This window comes from Micrasema longulum, unplaced genomic scaffold (assembly GCF_059751315.1).
Source record: "Micrasema longulum isolate JH-2025_06_02 unplaced genomic scaffold, ASM5975131v1 h1tg001364l, whole genome shotgun sequence".
Classification (NCBI taxonomy): domain Eukaryota; kingdom Metazoa; phylum Arthropoda; class Insecta; order Trichoptera; family Brachycentridae; genus Micrasema; species Micrasema longulum.
In genome coordinates this window covers 140,574-162,304 of record NW_028278550.1, presented here as the reverse complement: position 1 = coordinate 162,304, position 21,731 = coordinate 140,574, and the positions used below count along the sequence as shown (strand labels likewise).

The window sequence follows — 21,731 nt, the reverse complement described above, 5'->3', positions numbered from 1 at the left end:
GTCATAAGCCCTGTAAATGTCTAAACTTTAATATTCCCTTCTTAAAATGCTTTCCCTCTCTGTTGCAACAAATTTAGAGTTTCACTGCTTATCAAAAAAAATGTTTGTAAATAATTCCATAGCTTTCATATTTATTAACTTTCTAATACAAGATGTTCCTTATAAACGAGTATTATATACAACAGTAGCCTTCAATTCAGCCATGTTTTCAGCTTCTTGAACTGTCTCAGGAAGTTTCAGGTTTAGGGTTTCCGGAGATCCTATCATGAGGACGGCTGACACGAGGCAAGTTGATGCGTATAACAGGTAAGGTAGTTGCTCCATGTACAAAGCCTGAAATTTGAAAATACGTCATGAAAACATGTTTAAAATTCAGTATCCGTGCTCAAGAATTTTTTGCACTAATTACATTCAACCAGTTCAGAAACACCTGGTTACGACGTTGAATTAACGATACAGAGTTTACAATTGTTTTCAAACATTCAGTTTGAGTTTTTTTTTGTTCATATCATCATTTTTGCGGTACTGTCTTGTACAAATATTTTACCTGTCTTAAACATATTTTCAGTTTACTTGTTTCAACTTATTTTTACTTTGCCGTGTTGGTATTTAACCGTTTATTAACAGATGAAAGAATTGAAGAAATGTGGATTTTCAAAAAAAGTCAGAATGGCGAATGTTACACTGTGTGTAAGTGGCTACTTATGCCAGATCCAATGACAGATCGTTAGCCCTGTAAATGCCTAGACTTCCATATTTCTTTCTCTAAAATGTTCTTCAACTCTTAATAATATTGATGTTTTTTGTTGATATTTCTTGATAAAACTCCATAGTTAATGATTATGATAAAATTATAAATAAACTTATCAATGAAACTTAATGGTTTAGCTTCACTTTTTATTATTTTGACCAACGAGCGCTTTCGCCTAAGTAGGCATCTTCAGTCATCACCAGTCCTGAAGATGCCTACTTAGGTAAAAGCGCTCGTTGGTCAAAATAATAAAAAGTAAAACTAAACCAAGAAGTTTCATTGATAAGTTTATTTATAATTTTATCATAATCATTTCTTCAACTCTGTTGATTAAAAATAGATTAATTTAAAAATTGAAATACATCAGCTGACAACTACAACCTGTTGGATTAATTTAATATTATTCTCTGCAAAAACAATAGACAAAAAGTAGTTCCAAAAATAATTCGCTTCTCGTAAAACTAAAACAAACGCTAAGTTATAACATTAATTTATTACAGCCTTAACTATTAAAAACACATGCCATCCAGAATTTTTGACTCAGCATTTTGATATAATGTCTTAACTGATTTATTGCCTAGATAAAATTTCTAAGACTTTGTGATCATCTATTATAACTTGTGAAATTTAATTTTAAAAGTTGTATAAGTAAATCATAAAGCTTCTTTAAATCAAAAACATTTATCAAGTAATAAAATTTGCAATTTTTCGAAAATTATTTATGTACATAAGTTTTCTAAAGATTGTATAATCGGGTATTAGAATATCTACCTTTTAAAGAAAAATTTATAAAACTGCATATCTCGTTTTATTTATAGTCGTGTAATTATTCATAGAGTACCTTTGTAAAATCAAATTAACATGTACGAGTATATTACTTGAAGTAATTTATAATTACAAATTATTTATTGATTGATTTGGTGTTTATTTTGTAGAACTCCATATTTAAACTTATAATATTAGAAATCAAACACTGATTTGAGTCTACTAAACACTTTATTTTATTTTTACAAATATAAAAAATATAAAAACAAAAATTTCGTTACAATTGTTTCGCCTTGTTAGGGCATTTTCAAACGAATATGAAGATTAGATGGATTAAATGTCCTTATATATTTATATAACTCAAGGTACTTAAGTAGAAAATAAAAATAATCTTATGAACTATAGCATGTACATTAATCATAATTGAGGGCAAAAACCAATGGTTAAGGCCGAGACTAAGTGTTTAATAGGTAATGGGGAATTTAGTTATTTATAGTTGAATTTCGTGAAAAATATAACAAAGTAAGTATTTATTGACGTACAAGTATGTATTGTGAGATAAATAATGAAGCTTTATACTTTTATAACTTTAGATAATTGTTTCCGAAAAAATATCGATATTATTATAATAGGTTAAAAATAATCTTATGAACTATAGCATGTACATTAATCATAATTGAGGGAAAAACAATGTTTGCTAAGCGAAACAATTGTCACGAAATTTATGTTTTCATATTTTTTATATTTGTAAAAATAAAATAAAGTTTCAGTAGACTCAAATCGGTGTTTGATTTCTTAAATTATGAGTACAAATTATTTTTATTAATATTTATTCCACAATGACTCCTAGACAAATACAAGGTAAGATTAATATAAAATTTTAATTATATTTATTTATTTGTACACGGCATTATTTCTGACATTTTATGTTGTTGAAAGAGACCATTAGAATAATTATGCAATATGATATATAAAAATATATACTATCTAGACAAAAACCTTCATGTTTTATGCCAAATAATCACCAATAAAATAACTAACTACATTAAACAAAACTATTCTCACTCGGTCTATTAAAGTTGATTTCCTCTTTTTGTCATGAATATATTGAACATTTTCTTTTTGATTTTATGCAGCGATAAGTTAAATAAATAAAAATATAAGACATATTTATTGCCAATTTTTAAAATCTATTAATAGGAGAGTAATTGTGAGCAACAAAATAAACGGCGCACTAAGCACAGTAATTGCTAATAAAAACGTGTCAATCCAAGCTAAACTGGCAGCGCTCAACGGAGTTTTAGTCCCAACACCTATTATGGAATTGAAACATAAAACTGGCACAGAAAGGATGAAACCCGAGTGAACGCGGTTGAAATGTGATCTCGTAGACAAATGTCTGGAAAATCAATGGATTACAGGGTTACGAATGATTTAATCAAGCGAGAGTATAAATCTGAGTCAAATATAATTGATAAGTTTGAAAAAAGGTCTCTGAAACGGTTATTATCTTTTTTTACACCACACCAGGTCAAGAGGCCCATCACAGTAGTAAATTACATCACAGATCACCCAGGCTTGAGAAAAATCACATTTAATTTTTGTGTTCTCACCGGGAATCGAACCCGGAACCTTCCGTGTGTTAGTCAAGAGTCTTGACCGCTACACCACGGAGGCCGCTCGAGGTTGGGTCATGTAGAACGAATGGACGACGAAAGAACGGTAAAACAAGTACATATATATGGCGAAAATTAACGGTAACGTGAGATGAAGACGACCAAGGAAGACGTGGCATGATTAGATAAACCAAAAATTTAAGTCCGGTCATGTCAAAAACAGACAGAACCGAAGGACATGTATGACAAGATGTATGAATGTAGAAGAAGCTAGGAATATATGCCAGGATAGACGTGTGTAGCGGTCCATTATCTCTGCCTACTCCTACGGGGAAATGGCGTGATGCTACCATCACGCCATTTTTGACCAATCAACTACTACTACTACTAGTAGTAGTTGATTGGTCAATTTTATTGAGGTACCATTTGAGAATTTCGACAATAAAATAAAGTAGTTGTTTTACTTTGTTTTGGCGGTATATAGATATAAATACGTATCTGCGTCCGGGCGAACGAATTGAATAAAATGAAATAAATAACTCGATGGCTACTCTCAAGCGAAAATCCTGTAATTCTGTAAATCCTACAGAAGTAAATCGAGTGGAGATCGAAAAACAATCACGGTGAGGAACTTTTATCACGTCGGGTATTACCGACAAGTGCGGCCATTGTGATTGAGTAACAGACCTAATTTATTTTTAAGAAACAAACAGTTGACAATGGTATAATAACATTTTAAAAAATACAGTTTAAAGACAGACCAGCGATGTTTCTAAATAAGAATTATACATATTATTAAATTGTGTTACAACAAAAGGATGTGTTTATGTGTATCTGTATGAGAGTAAGTGTAGATGTGTGTTTATGTGTATCTGTGTGGAGTAAGTGTTCAGGTGTGTGTAAGTGTGAGCATTATTAAATAATAAGTGGAATCGTATCGCAGCCAGAAATAATGAGTCTTAATTTATTTTTAATAAAAATAAATTAAGGGGCATGTAAAATGGATCAATAGATGAAAAAAAATCATTATTGTTAGAGCAAGAACGATAGAGGAAAGAGTGTTATGCTTAGTTAGTGCTACAGACTGGCAGATGGAATAAATACTTATTTCTTGTCACGCGAAAAGGGGACATTAAGATTAATTTTGGAGAGTAGAAGAATCTACTTTATTGTATAATAATTTATGTAAATAACATAATTCTTTAATAATAATAGCAGACAATAATATTATCACACTGATAAGCATAGCTAACGAGCGACAAACGCGCTACCCTTGAGTAGGTTTAAGCTAGGGCTTCCTAGGACAGCGGTGCCCGTATCTTAACAGCCGTAGTGAACGGTGATGCGATGGACAGCCGTCGTAACCGTGACTAGGGAGTGGTTTACAAGGAAAACGGTGTTGGTAACATCGTTAAAAAATAAAACCACTCTCTAGTCACCGTTACGACAGCTGTCCACCGCATCGCCGTTCATTACGGCCGTTAAGATACGGGCACCGCTGTCTTAGGAAACCCTAGCTTGCTCCACTTGCTTTTTAATGATGCGCACGCTTACACACTGAATACTTGTTACCATACAAATGTGCACAAACGTACCATCTAACATATTTTATACACACGGTTTTTCAGGGCCAGACCGCAAAATTTCAGAGGAACCTTCCTCGTGGTAAGCTTTAAAAAAAATCCTTGTTTTTTTTTCCAAAAAGTCGTTTAAAAAATACATATACATATTTTTTCTGTCTAAATGAAAAAAAAAACATTTTTCGGACTAGCAGTCCCTCCACAAACCCCTACCCCTCTCCTACCCTGCAGCATCCCTTGTCAGCGTCTAGTGCGTATCGCTTACGTTTTTTTTAGGGGAGGGGTGGGAATTTGCGGAAGGGATGCATGTCCGAGAAATTAAAAATTCACTCCATTTTAAAATCTTTTTTTTTTTTTTAAAAAAGACTTTTTTTAAGCCCATAGGGAATGTTCTTCGGAATTTTCGCGTCCTGGCCCGGAAAAACCGTGTATACGCACGCACACATTTTAGAATGTTTTACTCGTATATGTATGATTAATATTTTTAGATAATTCGCTGATCTGTCTTTCAATCTTATCGTTATTATGAAATTTAATGATTGTTGCTTGTATGTTTGTATAAAATAAATAAATTGAACAATTTACAGTCAAGGGGATTTAACATAGAGATTTATTTATTCTTTGTCTCTTACTCTAGAAGAACAGAAAAATGGTTCAGAAATCAGCATAAAATCAGCCTCCACGTTTATGTTGCTGTCAATAAATCATATTTTTACCATAATATATGTTTTAAGTCTAGCGTGAGATACTTTTATCAAAATACTAAGTCGTTTCGGAATTTTACTTCAGTCACTTCACAAGAGGAGGTTTTCACCCTTTTCATTTTGTAAACCCGATGTTTATAACTAATATTCATATTTGTCGCGGAGACGATTATGTTCAGAAGTCTGTATATTATTTTTACATGTAATATTAGGAATCAAACATTGATTTGAGTCAACTGAACACTTTATTTTATTTCTACAAACATAAAAAATATAAAATCAAAAATGTCGTGACAATTGTTTCGCCTTGTTAGGGCATTTTCAAACGAATGTGAAGATAAGATGGACTGAATGTCCTTATATAGTTATATAATTCAAGGTTTTCAAGAAAAAAAAATAATCCTATGAACTATAGCATATACATTAATCATAATTGAGGGAAAAACCAATAGTTAAGGGAACAATTTTATGTTTTTTTTTTTGTTTGTATATTTTTCTTTACACATATTATTTACATAGAAATATAATTACATAAATATAACTTTATTAGGACATTCAATCTAATCTTCACGTTTGTTTTAAAATGCCCTAACAAGATTTACAAAATTTCCCTAGCAATTTTTTTGTTTTTATATTTGTAAAAGTAAAATAAACTATTCAGTAGACTCAAATCTTTGTTTTGCGCTGACCTAATGGTCTAATCACCACGAGGCCTCGTGGTGTAATCACCACGAGGCCGAAATTTCAAAACAATGTAAGTAAATCTTTCATTTAATTTCACGCAATCTTATAATGAAACTGCGGTAATTCAAACCAACCATTTCATTTTAACAAAATAATTCATTACAATGTCTTGAAAAATAGAATTATAGCTTACCAATAAAAGTGTTTGAGGAGCCAAAATAGATCCAATTCGACCAACCATTGAACATGTGGCTAGAAGAGAGTGCCTCAATTGTGTAGGAAAGAGTTCTGAGGTGTACAGATACACACAACCAATAGCCATGACCATGAAGAATTTACCAACTAGGTACAGGACCAGTGCCAGCCACTGTAAATCTACAACAAAATCACAATTCAATAAGCATAATACACAAACTGCAATTACTAAGTTTTATTTCAAAATTTATTTATGTACAAAAACGTGGATACGTGTCAACCCCATGCGACAACAGCTTACCCACCACATACCCCACACCGCATATGAAAAAGTCTCCTTGGCGGTGCCCACATACACGGAAAAGTTGCTCGTTGCCTTACGAGAGAAGCTACCCGTAGGAGCTCTTTGTAATCTGGTAGCAAGAAGGTCATCCAGAAGTCCATAATATGCACTTCATTGGATTGAAAAAAGAGGGAATTGAATTTTTTACTGACTGGAATTAAATTGATTGGACATGATCAATTCGCCGAAATGATTACAAAACTTTTTAAAAGCATTGAAATTCTTTTTGGAAGCCATTATATCTGTATATCCAACCGGACCTACGGATAGTAGCAAGAAGCTTCATTTGGTAATCATAGAGAGGGGGAAAGGGACAAGACCACAGGATGTGTTTAGAAGATTGATTAAGATTTCTGCAGCAGCACGAAAGGAAATCAACAATATTGAAAACAAATAATTTTTCATTAAATTTACCGTGACTTGATAAAAACTGCGTAGTCCAGTGATTGGGGACAACCTAAGAAGATTTTAAGCGCTGACGGATTAAAGGAAAAAAAGAAAGGTACGTTTCCCTGAAGGGGACGATTCCTATCGCGATTGCCAAGCATCAAGAAGAGCATTTAAAGTATTTTTTTATAACCGATTGAGACATTTCTTCAGTTGGGAGTAGACAGACGCCACCAATAACCGAGCAACACTTTTTTAAGTGGAAATTTGCGGATCGTCAGTGGACCTCCAGATTCACAGTGATTCATGTGACTATATTCTAGTATTGAATTGGAATGAATATTTAATAACAAATACAATAAACATAACTTATAATTTAATCAATTAACCTATCTATTTCAATTTGCCAATGAGGCATCATATTTATTTTAGATACATTAATATCTCTGAGAATTTGCACATTAATTATCTGTTACCAGAAATTCATTCTCTTGACAACAAACACACAAATGACCAAAAAATACATGTATTTGTTACAACTTTAACAAATTTTAACAACCAATAATTATCCTTGAATAATAATTGTGTTTCTAGTATTGTTATTTTGTTTTTTTTTTTTTTTTAATGTTTTTTTTATAAACTCTGTATGTGTAAAAGCCCTTGGAGCATTAATAAATAAATATCAATTTGTTTAAACATCCACATTTCCTCAAGTCTTCCATCCGTCAACTTTTGTAAAATAAAAGAACTGAAACTTTGATTGATGGGGCTGAGATTCATTTGGCAAAATTATTTCCCCTACTAGGCAACACCTAAAATACTTTCCAATTTTTATACTTCTTCTGTGGATGAAATTCATTGCGACAGATTAAGATCATAAACTTTAAAATTTTCAAGATTTCCGCATTACCTAGAATGCTTCCTCTCTCTTTTGCAATAAATTTTAATATAAATAACTCTCAAAGAAGTGAAATCTAAAGTTGCCTACAAGCACTATAAGATACTCAAAATATTGTTGATACATACCTAAATTACATAAAATAACTGAACACAAATTCAAATAATCGAAAATCATTAAGAAGTTTCTAACTTTAATTCATTTCCTTAAGGAAAATCAAAATTCTGAACCTTTCTCTTGTCATTTTTAATAAAGTCGTATTTATTTCTCGTTATTAAATAAAATTCATTAATTCAAAAAATAAATCATAAAAGTTCATACAATTACAACTCCTATTATAAATTTTAATTAATTATTTTTTTAACCTTTAGATCGTTAGCATTTTGTTTGCAAGCTCTGATCTTCACGGAAAGTTAAAATATATAATAAATTTATTTAAAAAACTTTATAATGTAAAATAAAGTCGAATTTTGAAACCTACCTCGTGGTACAAAAGCGAAAGCCAAGAGACACAATCCTCCTCCCAAAAATGAAACAAGTAACGATTTTTTTCTTCCGTAGTAGGTCATACCGTAGTATCCAACAATTTGTGATGGAATTTCTGCAACTCCTGAGAGAATAAAATTGACGTAAACATTTCCGGGAAGAATTGTAGCGTTTATGGACAGCCCATAAACACAAAAAATACACGTTACCCACCAAACAGACACCTTCAAAACTCTAAAAATAAGTATTTTGGAATTGAGAACAAGACGCCATGGTGGAATTTCATTGTTCGTATTTTTTGTGTTATTTACGTTTTTGGTTTCATCAAATTTTGCTACATTTTCTATATTATGCTGAAGGTTTGCAACTTCTTTTTCTGTGATTGTTTTATCATTTTCTGCTGCAATTTTTTTCAGGGTTTCCATTGCTTGTTGATATTTTCGTTTCGATATTAACCACCTAACGCTCTCGTCAAGGGCCCAGTATAAGGTGATTGCTAGGAAAGCTGGAGCATAAATCACTTGAAGAAATGTTCTCCAGTACTGGAATTTCCATGCTACGAAGCCCATAATTATTTGGCCTATGGAGAAGTATGAGCTGACTATGGCTCCTCCAATTACACGAGTTGATGGCGTTAAAAGTTCGAGAGCTGCAAAAGAAAATGTGTTCAAAGATAACAGAGCATTTTAAAATTAATCTATAAAATACTGTCCATTGGAATCGAGGCCCAGATAGGGAAAACATTTTTGAGAAGGAAATACAGAAGTTTAGTCTAGTACATAAGCCCTGTAACTGCCTTGATTCATTTGTTCCCTTATCTAAAATGTTTTCCCTCTCTATTCCAATATATATATTAATTCTTTAATTTGCTTACCCAAAATGTAAGCCGAGGAATATGACCCAGAGCCAAAGACAGGCTCTAGTGTTTCAAAAACTAGGAACATGGGATAATTCACAGATAGTGATTTTATTATTCCTAAAACACCTTCCATTATAGAAGAGACTACCAGAGCATTGCGACGACCAAATTTATCCGAATATATCCCGACTATTGGTAAGGATATGAGCGTCCCAATGCTGTGCAAAGTTCCGACAAGAGTGCGTTTCCAATCTTGACAGGGAATGTTCATCTGAAACAGAAAGAAGTTTTCTTTATTTGTTGCAACATAGAGGGAACACAATACATATTGGAGATGGGAATATGGAAGTCTTGGCATTTATAAGGCTTATGATCAGTTATTTTCTGGTTTAAGTGGCTGCTTTACACTTTACATTCCCTCAATTTTTCCACTTTTTTTAAACTTTTTGAAATACAAAATCTAAAACCTATATCATGGGGGGTGAGATTCATCCGCCGAACCATTGCACCTACTAGGCACCGCCCGAAAATAATTTTTCTGTGTTTGGATTATTTAAAAAAAAAAAATTGTTGAGAATTTCTCTTATTTGAGAAGCAGGAATGACTTGTTGGATTAGTAAATATGAAAGGCTATCGAACATCTAATACAAAAAAAAACGCAATACCATTGACATATTAATACTTATAGATATGGCAAATAATATTTTATAGTTAAAGTAAAACTATTAAAAAAGACATGATTTGTGGCACTTCTAAAACCTAGAAAGGATCCCGTTAACCTGAAAAACGTTCGAACGGTCATTTTACATGCCAACTAAGTAAGGTGTTTAAACGACTTATCCTAAATCGAATATCATTCTTTATTGGTCAAAATACAAAAGATGAGCAAGCCGGATTCAGACCAGGTAGATCACGAGTGAGCCTAATTGTTAATCTTGAACAAAATAAAAAAGATGGTTTTGTGAAGAGAAAAGCGACTGACGTAGCCTTCTTGGACCTTACAGCCGCATATGTCACAGTCAAATACAAAACCCTCCTCAAAAAAATCTACCCTCTAACAAAGGGCTTGCCCAAACTATAGGTTTGCTTTTGTCCAATAGAAGGTTCTACTTCACCCTCCAAGGCAAAAACCGTAGATGGAGAACTGAAAAAATGGACTACCTCAGGGAAGTGTTCTTGCACCTATTCTCTAAAATATTTATACAATCGACCAACCCACTACTGGCATAAAAACCAAACAATTTTTTTATGCAGATAACACAGCCGTGACTGCCGAGGCGGACATGTCAAAATGCAAGAAAATAAATGCCAGAAAACACAACTTTTGGCATTTCACCTGAGAAATAGGGTGGTTGCCAGATATTTGAATGCAGAATGGATAGTAAAAAAATTGAACATTGTAAAACACTGAAATACCTTGGAGTCACCCTTGATAGAACGCTAACGTATAAGGAGCACTGCATGTAAACTAAGCATAATATGTGTGAAAGAAGCAATATAATATGTGAACTCACGGGGACCACATGGGGTGAAACGTAATTAGTATGTAGAACTTTGGCGCAAGGCTTGTACATACTAGCTGCAACGTATGCGTGTCCGGTGTGGCAAAAAAATCCCACTCCAAACAGGAAGACAAAGCAGTTAATGAAACGGCACGAATAGTCGCCGGATGCCTTGACTGATAAAATAAACCCAATCATCGGAATCCCTCCACCACACTTTCGAAGAAAGACAGCCGCAGAAGCAGAGAGGTTCAAACAAACCCACAATCTTAGACATCCCTTACACCACCACCAACCCACGGCCTCGCGTTTGAGATCTAGAAACAGTTTTATCAAAGCCACCTCCCTTATTAAATCCTCATAACAAAGGAGAGAAGAACTGTGGCAACAGGATCTTGGAGTGAGACCTTGGATGGATCCACATGATGGTGTCCAAGGAGGGAAACACCCACTCTACTTCTTATGGATCACCCTTAACAGACTACGGGTAGGTGTTACACGATGTAAAAAAATCTCCAAAGATGGGGGTACCTCTCTGGTGATAATAAATTGTGTGATTGCGGCGCATTTTTGGTGTTGTGGTGTATTTTTAATTACCTTTTTCGATATAGCCTTTACCCCACCTGCTGACAAGCCTCAAAATTGAAGCTTAGCGGGTTTTAAAATTTAATTTTTTTTTTTTTTTTAATAACACCTACCAACATGCCTGCTCATGGGAGAAAACTGCACTCCTGGGGTCCTTATTGTGACAAATGACAAGGCGATATCCTTCCCAGTATATTAGAGTGGCAGGATATGATCCAACCGGAAACGTTATATAAATAAGTATAGACAATTATAAGTACAACATAGAAAACTATTATGGGCCTATAATTTTGGTTTATTTGTAAATATTGTTTTTTTGTTGTTGTTATCGTGGCTGTTGTTTTCTTTTTTTATAAATAAAAAATAACCTTGAATTCGTTTTTTTTTTTCAATATTATATTAAAAGTTTAACATATTACAACAGAGATGAAAAACATTTTAGAGAAGGTAATATAGAAGTCTAGGCTTATGACCTGTCATTGACTGGTTTAAGTGGACACTTTACACCCTGTGTAACATTCACCATTCTTTCCATATTTGAACATATATATTCCTTCAAGTTTTTCATCTATTGATGTTTGAGAAGTGAAAGAGCTGAAATATTTATTTATGCGGGTGAAATTCATCTAATCGAATTATTTCACCTACTTACTAGGCAACGCCTGAAATTTTCATAGGTCATAAGCCCTTTTAATGCCTAGGCTCCCATATTCCCTTCTCAAAAATGTTATTCCTCTCTGTTGCAACAAATTGAGATGAAAATATACGTCGAAAATATTTTAAGTTTGTACAAATTTTTGTAGACAAGGACTGGATTCAACTCCCTGGGGAACTGTTAACATTAACGTATTACAACAGAGATGAAGAAAATTAAAATAATTAACTTTATTAATATTTTTATCAAGACAAACATATCTACAAAACACACTTATATTAATAATATTATGAATCAACTTTTATTCTATTTTTACCTCTTCCAAAAATGTGTTATTACTTTCAAATATGAACGCCGTGCAGTGCTCGGTAGAGTTCTTATCAAAATGATTTTCCGAACAGGCGTCTCCCATTTCGGTGTTATTGTAAAAGTTTTCGGGTTTGTGGGAGTACCTCGAGCACTTGTCACCGAAGGGGATGGCAGAGGCAATCCAGGGCGGCGGGAATATATCGCTTCCATTCTTATCCTCGCATTCTGGGACGTGACACCTGAAAGCATTGTTGATGTAACTTATTGGAAGTTTCCTTTTGGCTCTAAACGCCTTTTTTAAGTTAGCCAATATTTCGTCTTTCTTTCGGGACATTTCAGATATTTTATTTTATCAGGTAATTCGACAAATATACATACTTAAAACCCTAGATACCGACTAGCGGGCATAACATACTCGTAAGTTGTGTCTGTTTTTGTTCAAAATATTTTAAAAACTACTATTTTTTTTACTCAGCAAGGTATTGTGTCTGCTTTTACGTTAAATATAATATTATTGATGTAAATTATTTTTTTTTATCCTGTTTAGGTTTCATTTATGCACCCGCTATTTTTCTACATATTTTATTTTCTCCTTATGTTTCAATTATTACATTAAAATACGTGTTTATTTATTTATTTTTGCACCCTAACAGGCTAGGAGGCCCAATAACGGTGTTAAATTACATCACAGAACACCCAGGCCTGAGAAAAATCACATGTTAATTTTTGTGTTCTCATCGGGAATCGAACCCGGAACCTTTCATGCGTGAGTCAAGCGTCTTGACCACTACACCACGAAGGCCGTCTGTTTATTATTTAATTTAATTGTTTTTTTTTTCTCTCTGTATTTTTCTCCTAGCATTATATCTGATTTCGTTTAGGTTTTTCTTCTTTTTTTTTTTTTTAAAAAAGAAATATTTGCGTTCTTATGATTTACCCAAATATTTAATTTTTAGGGCCATTTTCAACGAGCTGTAAATAACTCACTATTAGAAAATGGAATCAAGTTGAGGTAGAGTGGGATTCGAACCACAGACCTTTGGTCCGTGAGTCCGAGACACTAGCCACAGGACCACAACCCGTTAACGTCCGTTTTTCTTTTTGTCTATCTTTTTAATACGTATATTTTTTTTTGTTTAAAGAATTATAAACAAAATAATACATCTTCATTATTTTTAATGTGTACAATATTATGTCTGTACTGTTTTACTGTTATTTTAATATTAATTAAAAATAATGTCTTAGCTCCCGCTAATAAACTATTATTTAATATAAACAAATTACAACAGTGATGAAAAATACTTTGAAGAAAGGAATATGGAAGTCTGAGTATTTACAGGGCCTGTCATTGGCTGGTTCGGAGAAACTCAAATATTGTAAAAAAAACAACTGGTCTAAGAAGAAGTTTAAAAAATGGGAAATTGTTTTCAGGATTTGCCTAGTATGTGAAATAATTCAATCAGATCAATCTCTTCACAACAATAAAGGTTTTAGATCTTTCTTTAACTTCACTAAAATCAACAAATGGAAAATAGAAAAAAATGGATGTTCAAATATAGTAATAACAAATGTTACACAGTGTGTAAAATAGCCACTTAAACCAGCCAATGACAGGTCATAAGCCTTGTAAATGCCCGGACTTCCATATTCCCTTCTTTATGTAATTTTCCTATAATAATCCCTGATGTAATTTGTTAATCCTAATGACTCCCGAGGGGGTGAAATACAGTATTTTGTCTACAAACATTTGGACAAACTCAAATATTGCATAATTTAATAGTTTATCGGGACAAAACAAGTTTTAATACTTTTTTTTTCTTTTTATAACGTATTAATGTTGTAATGATATGTGTATTTTATTGAATAAAGATTCTATTGATGTTATTTTATTTGATTACAAGCCTTAAAAATGGAATGTCAAGTCGACGATAGTGAGCATTTTTGACACCTCTTTCTGTTCGCGTTCAATCGAGAGAATAAAGCTGCCATAGCTGCTCGCGATTATTGCGCAGTGTACAGTGAAGATGCCATGAATTATTAACTTTTTTTTGTAAAACAATGAAGGAGAGTACATTGCCGATATTTTGTTTGCAAGTCTTGTTCTCTTCATTAAAAAAAAAATGACTTTTAACGCTAACATTTTTCAACAAACTACGAATTTTCTTTTAAATGAACCTTTGCCTTTTTTTACTTTTGGTGCCCATTTTTAAATTTGGAAAAAAGTCGACATAATGTTAACACCTAATATAACACACGCCTCGCTTTGTATATTTTTTTAATCGACGTGCGTGCAGATCAATCTGACAAAACAATATATCTGTTTCGGATTTATTATAAAAATAAAAAGGTATTCAAGTTTCAAGCCATTCTTTCCTTTGATTCCGGTGGTCCTTGTTTTTGAATTCCAATGTACCTCCCTCTCTGACGGCGCGGCGAGTCAAGAAAGCAACACGCACGGACACAACGAAAAACGTACCGCGAATCAAAAACATACACGAAACGTAAAAAGTGATTTGTGCAAACGAAAACGGTGTTTTTCTAGACCAGTGCCAAAAGGGAGGAAATCGTAAGTCTTTACCCCTTTCATTCATTCCAGGATTGACACTTAAAACCATAACGTCAATTAGTTTACATAAAATCAAACGTTCTCTATTTACTTCGAACACGCATATCGCGAGAGGGCAGGCCTTGTTTACAGTCCCGAGGTCGAACGAATCAAGCATCCAACAATATCCTTAGAATTATTTCGACTCTATGTGTCAATCCAAATTTCTATGAACGCAGGCGGCTCGAAATATGCCCAAAGTTTGATTGTGTCACAGTAAAAATGTTATTATCTATAGTGTTTTCATGCATTGCTAGTATTATTTAAATTATTTGATCTGAGCATGACATAAAACGTGTTTTTCCGTGTTTTTCCGATGTTCCTGGATTAATTTATCATGGGATTTTAAAATGTTGAATTTACATTTCAAACCTTATAGGTACATATGAGGCAAATTTACATCGCTTTTTGCCAAAGCAAACTATCATATTGCAATTTAGCTTGGGGAGGTTGCTCTCGTTCAATCCTTGAACTAGTGAAAATAGCACAAAAATGGATCATGAAGAGCATTCTCAAAAAACCTTTGAGGTATCCAACAGAAGATCTATTCGCTGAGTTAAAGATATTGGATGTAAGACAGTTGTTTGTGAGGTGCCTACTACTTCAATTTTATGATAAATTAAGTGAGGTCAAAAGAACCCAACAAAATATAAAAACTCGTTCAGCAACACAAATTAACTGTATTGTCCCATTTGTATCAACCGCTTTTGGTAAAAAGTAATATAATGTAATTGCTCCAAAAATATTTAATGATTTATTGCCAAATATAAAAGACTCAAAATGTAAAACAAGTCTAAAATGAAAATAACTGCACATATAAATAGTGTAGCGAGAGATTTTTTTTGAAAAATATATGTATTTACATATGATTTCATAACACGAAGTACTTTATATAATTGGTAAACGTATTATTTTTTATGTATTTCATTGCTTTATATTGTTTTTTTATTATATATTATACTATATTATTTATGTTTAAGTAACATGTATTCTTGGCACATATATACGTTTTATTTGTATAATAACGATTTTTAATTTCTTACATTTGATTAGTTAGGCATTTTTAGTTACGTAGTTTTAGTTTTTCTTTTTTATGTTATTGTTTTATTAGTATAGGACGACTTACACTCTAAAGATAAAAAACTTCCATCTTAGAACAGGCTGAGCCATGTTAGATGGAGACTAAAAGAGGTTTAAAGATTTAAAGATTTATTTTGCATTGTGCCAATCAATTTTGGAGTACGGTATAATCGGTTGGGGTGGTGCGAGTGACACAGTTTTAAATAGAGTATTTGTTGCACAAAAATCCATTATTAAAATAATACTCAGAGTCCCGATACAGACATCTACGGAAGAAATATTCCATAAATCACAACTTATGACACCAAAACAATTATACGCTAAAACAATACTCACTTATAGATTCAAAAACTACTCTTACTCAAATGAAAGACATAACCCCCCCAATACATCACATACAAATAATATAATCACTAGATCCTCAACACATAGACAACTTAAACAAATACAAACTAATACCACTTTAGGACAAAGGGATTTTGAGTATTATTCAATTAAAATCTATAACCTACTTCCACTATCTATTAAAACAATTAGTAACGAGAAAATATTTAAAAAGGCTATAAAAAAATGGATAGTGGAGCTAGGTAGAAGTAAAATGGATTGTCTCATTCGCCCATTGGTATTGGTATACTGAATCAACTGCTCCACAACTGTACAGCTTATGTTAGGTTTTTGTTATTTTCATTGTGTGTTTTTTAATATAAATAATATAGATGTACATATTTATGCACATCTATATTATTTATAATACCTTGTTTTTAAAACTGTCTGAATATTGGTTAATTATGTTTGTTTTTTAAGTTAGTCTTCTTTGTTTATTCTCTAATGTAATTTCAAAAAACTAAATTGCTAATTGTCCTCGGCACGGGAAACCCCAGTGAGGTCATATTATTTTTATTATTAATTAGAGTTTGTAAGCGAAAAATAAATAAACAGAGAATACTTCGTTTTCATTTTACATTAATTAGTTTTATATAGATTCCCTGTTATTAAGTATGTATACTAATTTTTTGCAATAAATTTATTTAAAAAAAAATTATATACCTAACTATCCGTATATAATTAACAGTTCAATCATCAGTAATATTGATTCTGTTGGAACAGTGCGAAGCCATTTTCTAATATCTAATTCATAAAAAAACATGTGGATATTCGTCGAAACTCCACACGCATATATCTTCAATAAAAGAAATAAATATATTAGATAGAATTGCATTTGGGGTTAAAGTATTAGATATGTACCGAGACGATGGAGGTCTCTACGGTGTAATGAATAAGATCCTTGGCTCACGCACGGCTTTCCGGGTCCGATTCCAGTTGAGATCAGAATAGTTAAAATGTATTTTTTATATCATGCTTGTGTGTTATATACGTGGTGTTTTAGGGCCAGACCACGTAAAATATTATTAAAAATACTGAAAAAAAAAATTAAAACAAAATAAATTGTTTAATTATTTGAAAATGGAGACAATCTTTAATGGCTTGAACTAGAATAACCTTAACCACTCCTCTACTCATCCGTCCGCATCTGGTGCGTATCGCTTCGTTGGTTAAATACGCTTTTTATCTTTTTTTAAAAAATATTTTTAAAACTTCCCCTTATAAAAAGTTCCCCTGAATTTTCACGGCATAACCTCGAAAAATCGTATATTTATTTATTTACACTCTTTATCAAAATACAATTACATGTTCACTTTGCCCAGCTAACAAGGGTACATACCCCGTTCCAAGCTAGGCAATTAAATTTTAATATATTATAATAGTTACCAAATTAATATAGAGCACAGACAAACAAAATATACACTTATTCGTATACACATTTGATACATATACATACAGACATACAGATATATACACACATATATATATATATACACATGTAAATACACACACACATACATACACCCTTGCGCATACACATACATACATTCATAAAAACATATAATTTATTTATGCGAAACTTCATGGTTGTCATCTACAAATATAAATCTTTAAAATTACATACTTGGTGAATTTATATACCGCATTTTTTGTGAATTTCCTTTCAATGGCGTCACCTTTGTTTTATAGTTTAACATTGTAATTGCAAAAAAAAATCAAAAATAAAGTGAAAAAATTAAATATTTCTAAAACTTATGTTTAACGATAAAGCGGGTTAAAAACGGGTTCATTTTTATTTCGTTCAAGCTTATTTTACGGTAATTATATTCTATATTTAAACTGATAATAAGTCCAAACTATAGAGACAAGTTTAATCATATACTAATAAGGCCCTAAATTAAACCTCTTTTGAAAATAATAGCAACACCTGAAAATAATTTTCCAATTTTTTAGAACCACGTTGCCTAGTATGTGAAATAATTCGGTCAGATGAATCTCTTCACAAGAATAAAGGTTTCAGCTCTTTAACTTCACTTAAATCAACAAATGGAACAATTGAAAAAATATGGATGTTCAAACATAGGCAAAATGGTGAATGTTACACAGTGTGTAAAGTGGCCACTTAAACCAGCCATTAAAAGGTCATGATCCCTGTAAATGCCTATACTTCCATATTCCCTTATTTAAGGTATTCTCATTCCCTGTTGTAATTTGTTAATCTTAACGACTCTCAAGGGGGTGAAATCCAATATTTTGTCTACAAACATTTGGACAAACTCAAATATTGTAATATGTTTTCAGTTTATTAGTAAAAAAAAACCATTTACAATCAAAATAATTAAGATCTTGATTTTCATTTACAAATCTAATCGTTCTGGGTAGAGGCGTCGAAGGGGTCACCCAGTCTTGAAGATGCCTACTTAGGCGAAAGCGCTCGTTGGCCAAAATAATACAAAATAAAATTAAACCAAGAAGTTTCATTGATAACTTTATTTATATTTTTTTCAAAAGCATCTTATTGAAGTTACAACGGAAAGAATTAGGTCATTAAGTTTATAATCAAAGGTAATATTTTTTAAATATTATATATAATGTTTTTTTTTAGTATTTAACACATTATTAAATTTTTTTAAATGTTTTTTTTTAGTTTTTTTTTAATAATCTATATCTTAGCATGTTCTTTATATAAATTGCTGTGTTATAGTATTTATGAAACATAATACTTTTTTAATTTGTTTCTTCTTCACATTATATTGAAATTACAATATTCGAGTTTGTCAAAATGTTTGTAGACTAATGACTGGTTTTCACCCCATGGTGAGTCATAAAGATTAACAAATTACAACGGGGAATAAAGTGAAATGAATAAAAGTCATGTGTGCACGTGCTGCAGACGCTTCGGGAGAGCCTTGAACCATGTAGTCTCTTCTTCATATCTATGGGCATCCACCGTCCTGGAAGACAGACTTTTTAAATATAGGCAAAACGGTGAATATTACACAGTGTGTAAAGTGGCCACTTAAACCAGCCAATGACAGATCATGAGCCCTAAAAATGCCTAGACTTCCTTATTCCCTTATGTAGGGTGTTCTCCATCCCTGTTGTAATTTGTTAATTTATATTGAAATGTTTATATTCTATTTAATATGTATTTTTGTAAGGTAAAAGGCATTGCATGCCGTGTTTATTAATAAAAACTGATTTTACTTTACATCGTCTCGATATGTACCGATCAAGACAGCGTTTATTATCGCGACAGGAGATTCTTTCGCTAGCCAGCACTTTCGCCTCCTCCCATGTCAATCCCGCGTCCCTTAGCTCCACCGAATCAAGCCGAAAGATCATCATTGACTTTCTTCTAGAACGGCGGAAGCCCATAGATATGAAGAAGAGACAACATGGGTCAAGGCTCTCCTGAAGCATCTGGAGCACTTTCACACATTACTTTTATTCATTTCACTTTTTGTTTGAAGTAATGTAGGTATTGATTCGATTATTTTTTAGTGTTAATTCTTCTTCTTCTTCTTATGGTTCCTCTCCCCGGTGGAGGTTGGAAATCATCATTGCGATTCTTACTTTATTGGCAGCTGCCCTGAACAAGGACTGAGTGCTGCAATGGAACCAGTCGCGCAAGTTCTTAAGCCAAGAGATGCTCCTTCTACCTGCACTGCGTCTTCCTTCAATCCTTCCCTGTAGAATGACTTGTAAAATTTTATATTTTTCGCCTCTCATCACATGCCCAAAGTACTCAAGTTTTCTTTTCTTTATGGTCTTCAGTACCTCTTTATCTTTTTCCATCCGTCGGAGAACATCATCGTTTCGGACTCTATCCACCCAGGAGATTTTAAATATCCTCCTGTAGCACCACATTTCAAAGGCTTCGATCTTTTTTGAAGTGTTTTGGGTGAGTGTCCACGTTTCGACGCCGTAAAAAAGTACTGAGAAGACGTAACATCGAGTAATGCGCGTTCGGAGGTCTTTAGTGTTAATACTTCAATAAAATAAATGGAATAAATCTCACCTGTAACTAGTATCATTAACTGTGAAAACGTATGTAGTGGCGTGCAGAGAAGACAAAATAACGGGAAATAGAGTCCAGAGAAAGTGTTTGATTTGATACTTTCCAACTCTGCCGTTATTCCCCATCAACACGTCCAAATCCACATCAAGAGGCTTCATATTCCAACACCAATTTAAAACCAATTTCACTAACCAAATTATTACAACTCCATAATACACTCTCGTTGGATGAACAGGACATTCACTCGACACGAGTACGACAATACATTATAATATGTAAATAAATTTGCGACTGCCAAACTATTGGATTATTTTAAGGGGCTTGTTAAATAACTGCGCTCACATTTGTGTGTCTTAGAGGATAAAACACTCGAGTTTCCTTTTTGCCGTTTTGAATTTAAGGCTGTAGTCTAGTAAAACGAACGCAAAATTAGGAAATCATACGATTTTATCATTTTAAAACGATTTTTTTTTATAGCGCAATAATAAAAAAATATAAAAACATAAATTAGATAAAAAACAACATTTTTTAAAGGTGTTTCTGTTAAAAAATATACTTAAAAGTTTTATGTAACTAAAATATAATTACTTTTAGACCGACAGATTCCGCCATTTAAAATTTAGACTAATCATAGGTATCTGGGATCTCAATAAAGACTAAGTATTGAACTAAAATTTGTTGTAATAATTTAAAGTTGAACATGAAAGTGGCTGAAGCTAAATTTTTATTTTTTGATTTTGAAAAAAATTACAAGCATTTTAAATCAAATACATTTTTGTGATATTTTCCTTTAGTTCTACTTAAAATTTTGCCTTTGGTAATACTTCAAAAAAAAAAAAATATTTTAGTTAAAACATTTATTTATATAATTGTATTCTTATTTTTGTTAAAAAAAAGATAATTCTGGTTTTAATATTTAATTTATAACAACATCTTATTTACGTTTTTATGACCTTCATACCTACTGTTACCGAAAACAATGAGGGCCTAATACCTTTAAAAAATGTTGTTTTCATCTAATTTTTGTTTTTTTATTTTTTTATTATTGTGTGATTTAAAAAAACCATTTGTTTTCAAATGGCAAAATCGTATGATTTCGTAATTTTTCGTTCTTTTTACCAGACTACAGCCTTAAACATGCAATGAGCTATTTTACGCGTGAATAAAACACCCAAGTCCACTTTCATCATAAAAACTCGTTTTTAAGTTGAAATAAATATCTGAAGTTCACCTTGTTTTAATGCAAAACACCTCAGTAGTCTTAGATATGCTATTTTAATATATACCCTTATTATCAAAATAATAATTATTTTACTTTGAAA

General features: G+C 32.2%; 1 protein-coding gene across 1 annotated transcript; it reads right to left on the bottom strand.

Moving 5' to 3' along the window:
• Positions 1–8: 8 nt before the first annotated feature.
• LOC148275677 (organic cation transporter protein-like) lies at positions 9–20,728 on the bottom strand. Its single transcript, XM_088235361.1, has 6 exons — positions 20,410–20,728; positions 12,327–12,558; positions 9,284–9,539; positions 8,405–9,058; positions 6,294–6,475; positions 9–333 (listed from the first exon to the last, which is right to left on the bottom strand). The coding sequence occupies exons 1-6, from the start codon at positions 20,565–20,567 to the stop codon at positions 160–162; spliced, it is 1,656 nt and encodes a 551-aa protein (XP_088091487.1). The 5' UTR covers positions 20,568–20,728; the 3' UTR covers positions 9–159.
• Between the last annotated feature and the right edge of the window lie 1,003 nt (positions 20,729–21,731).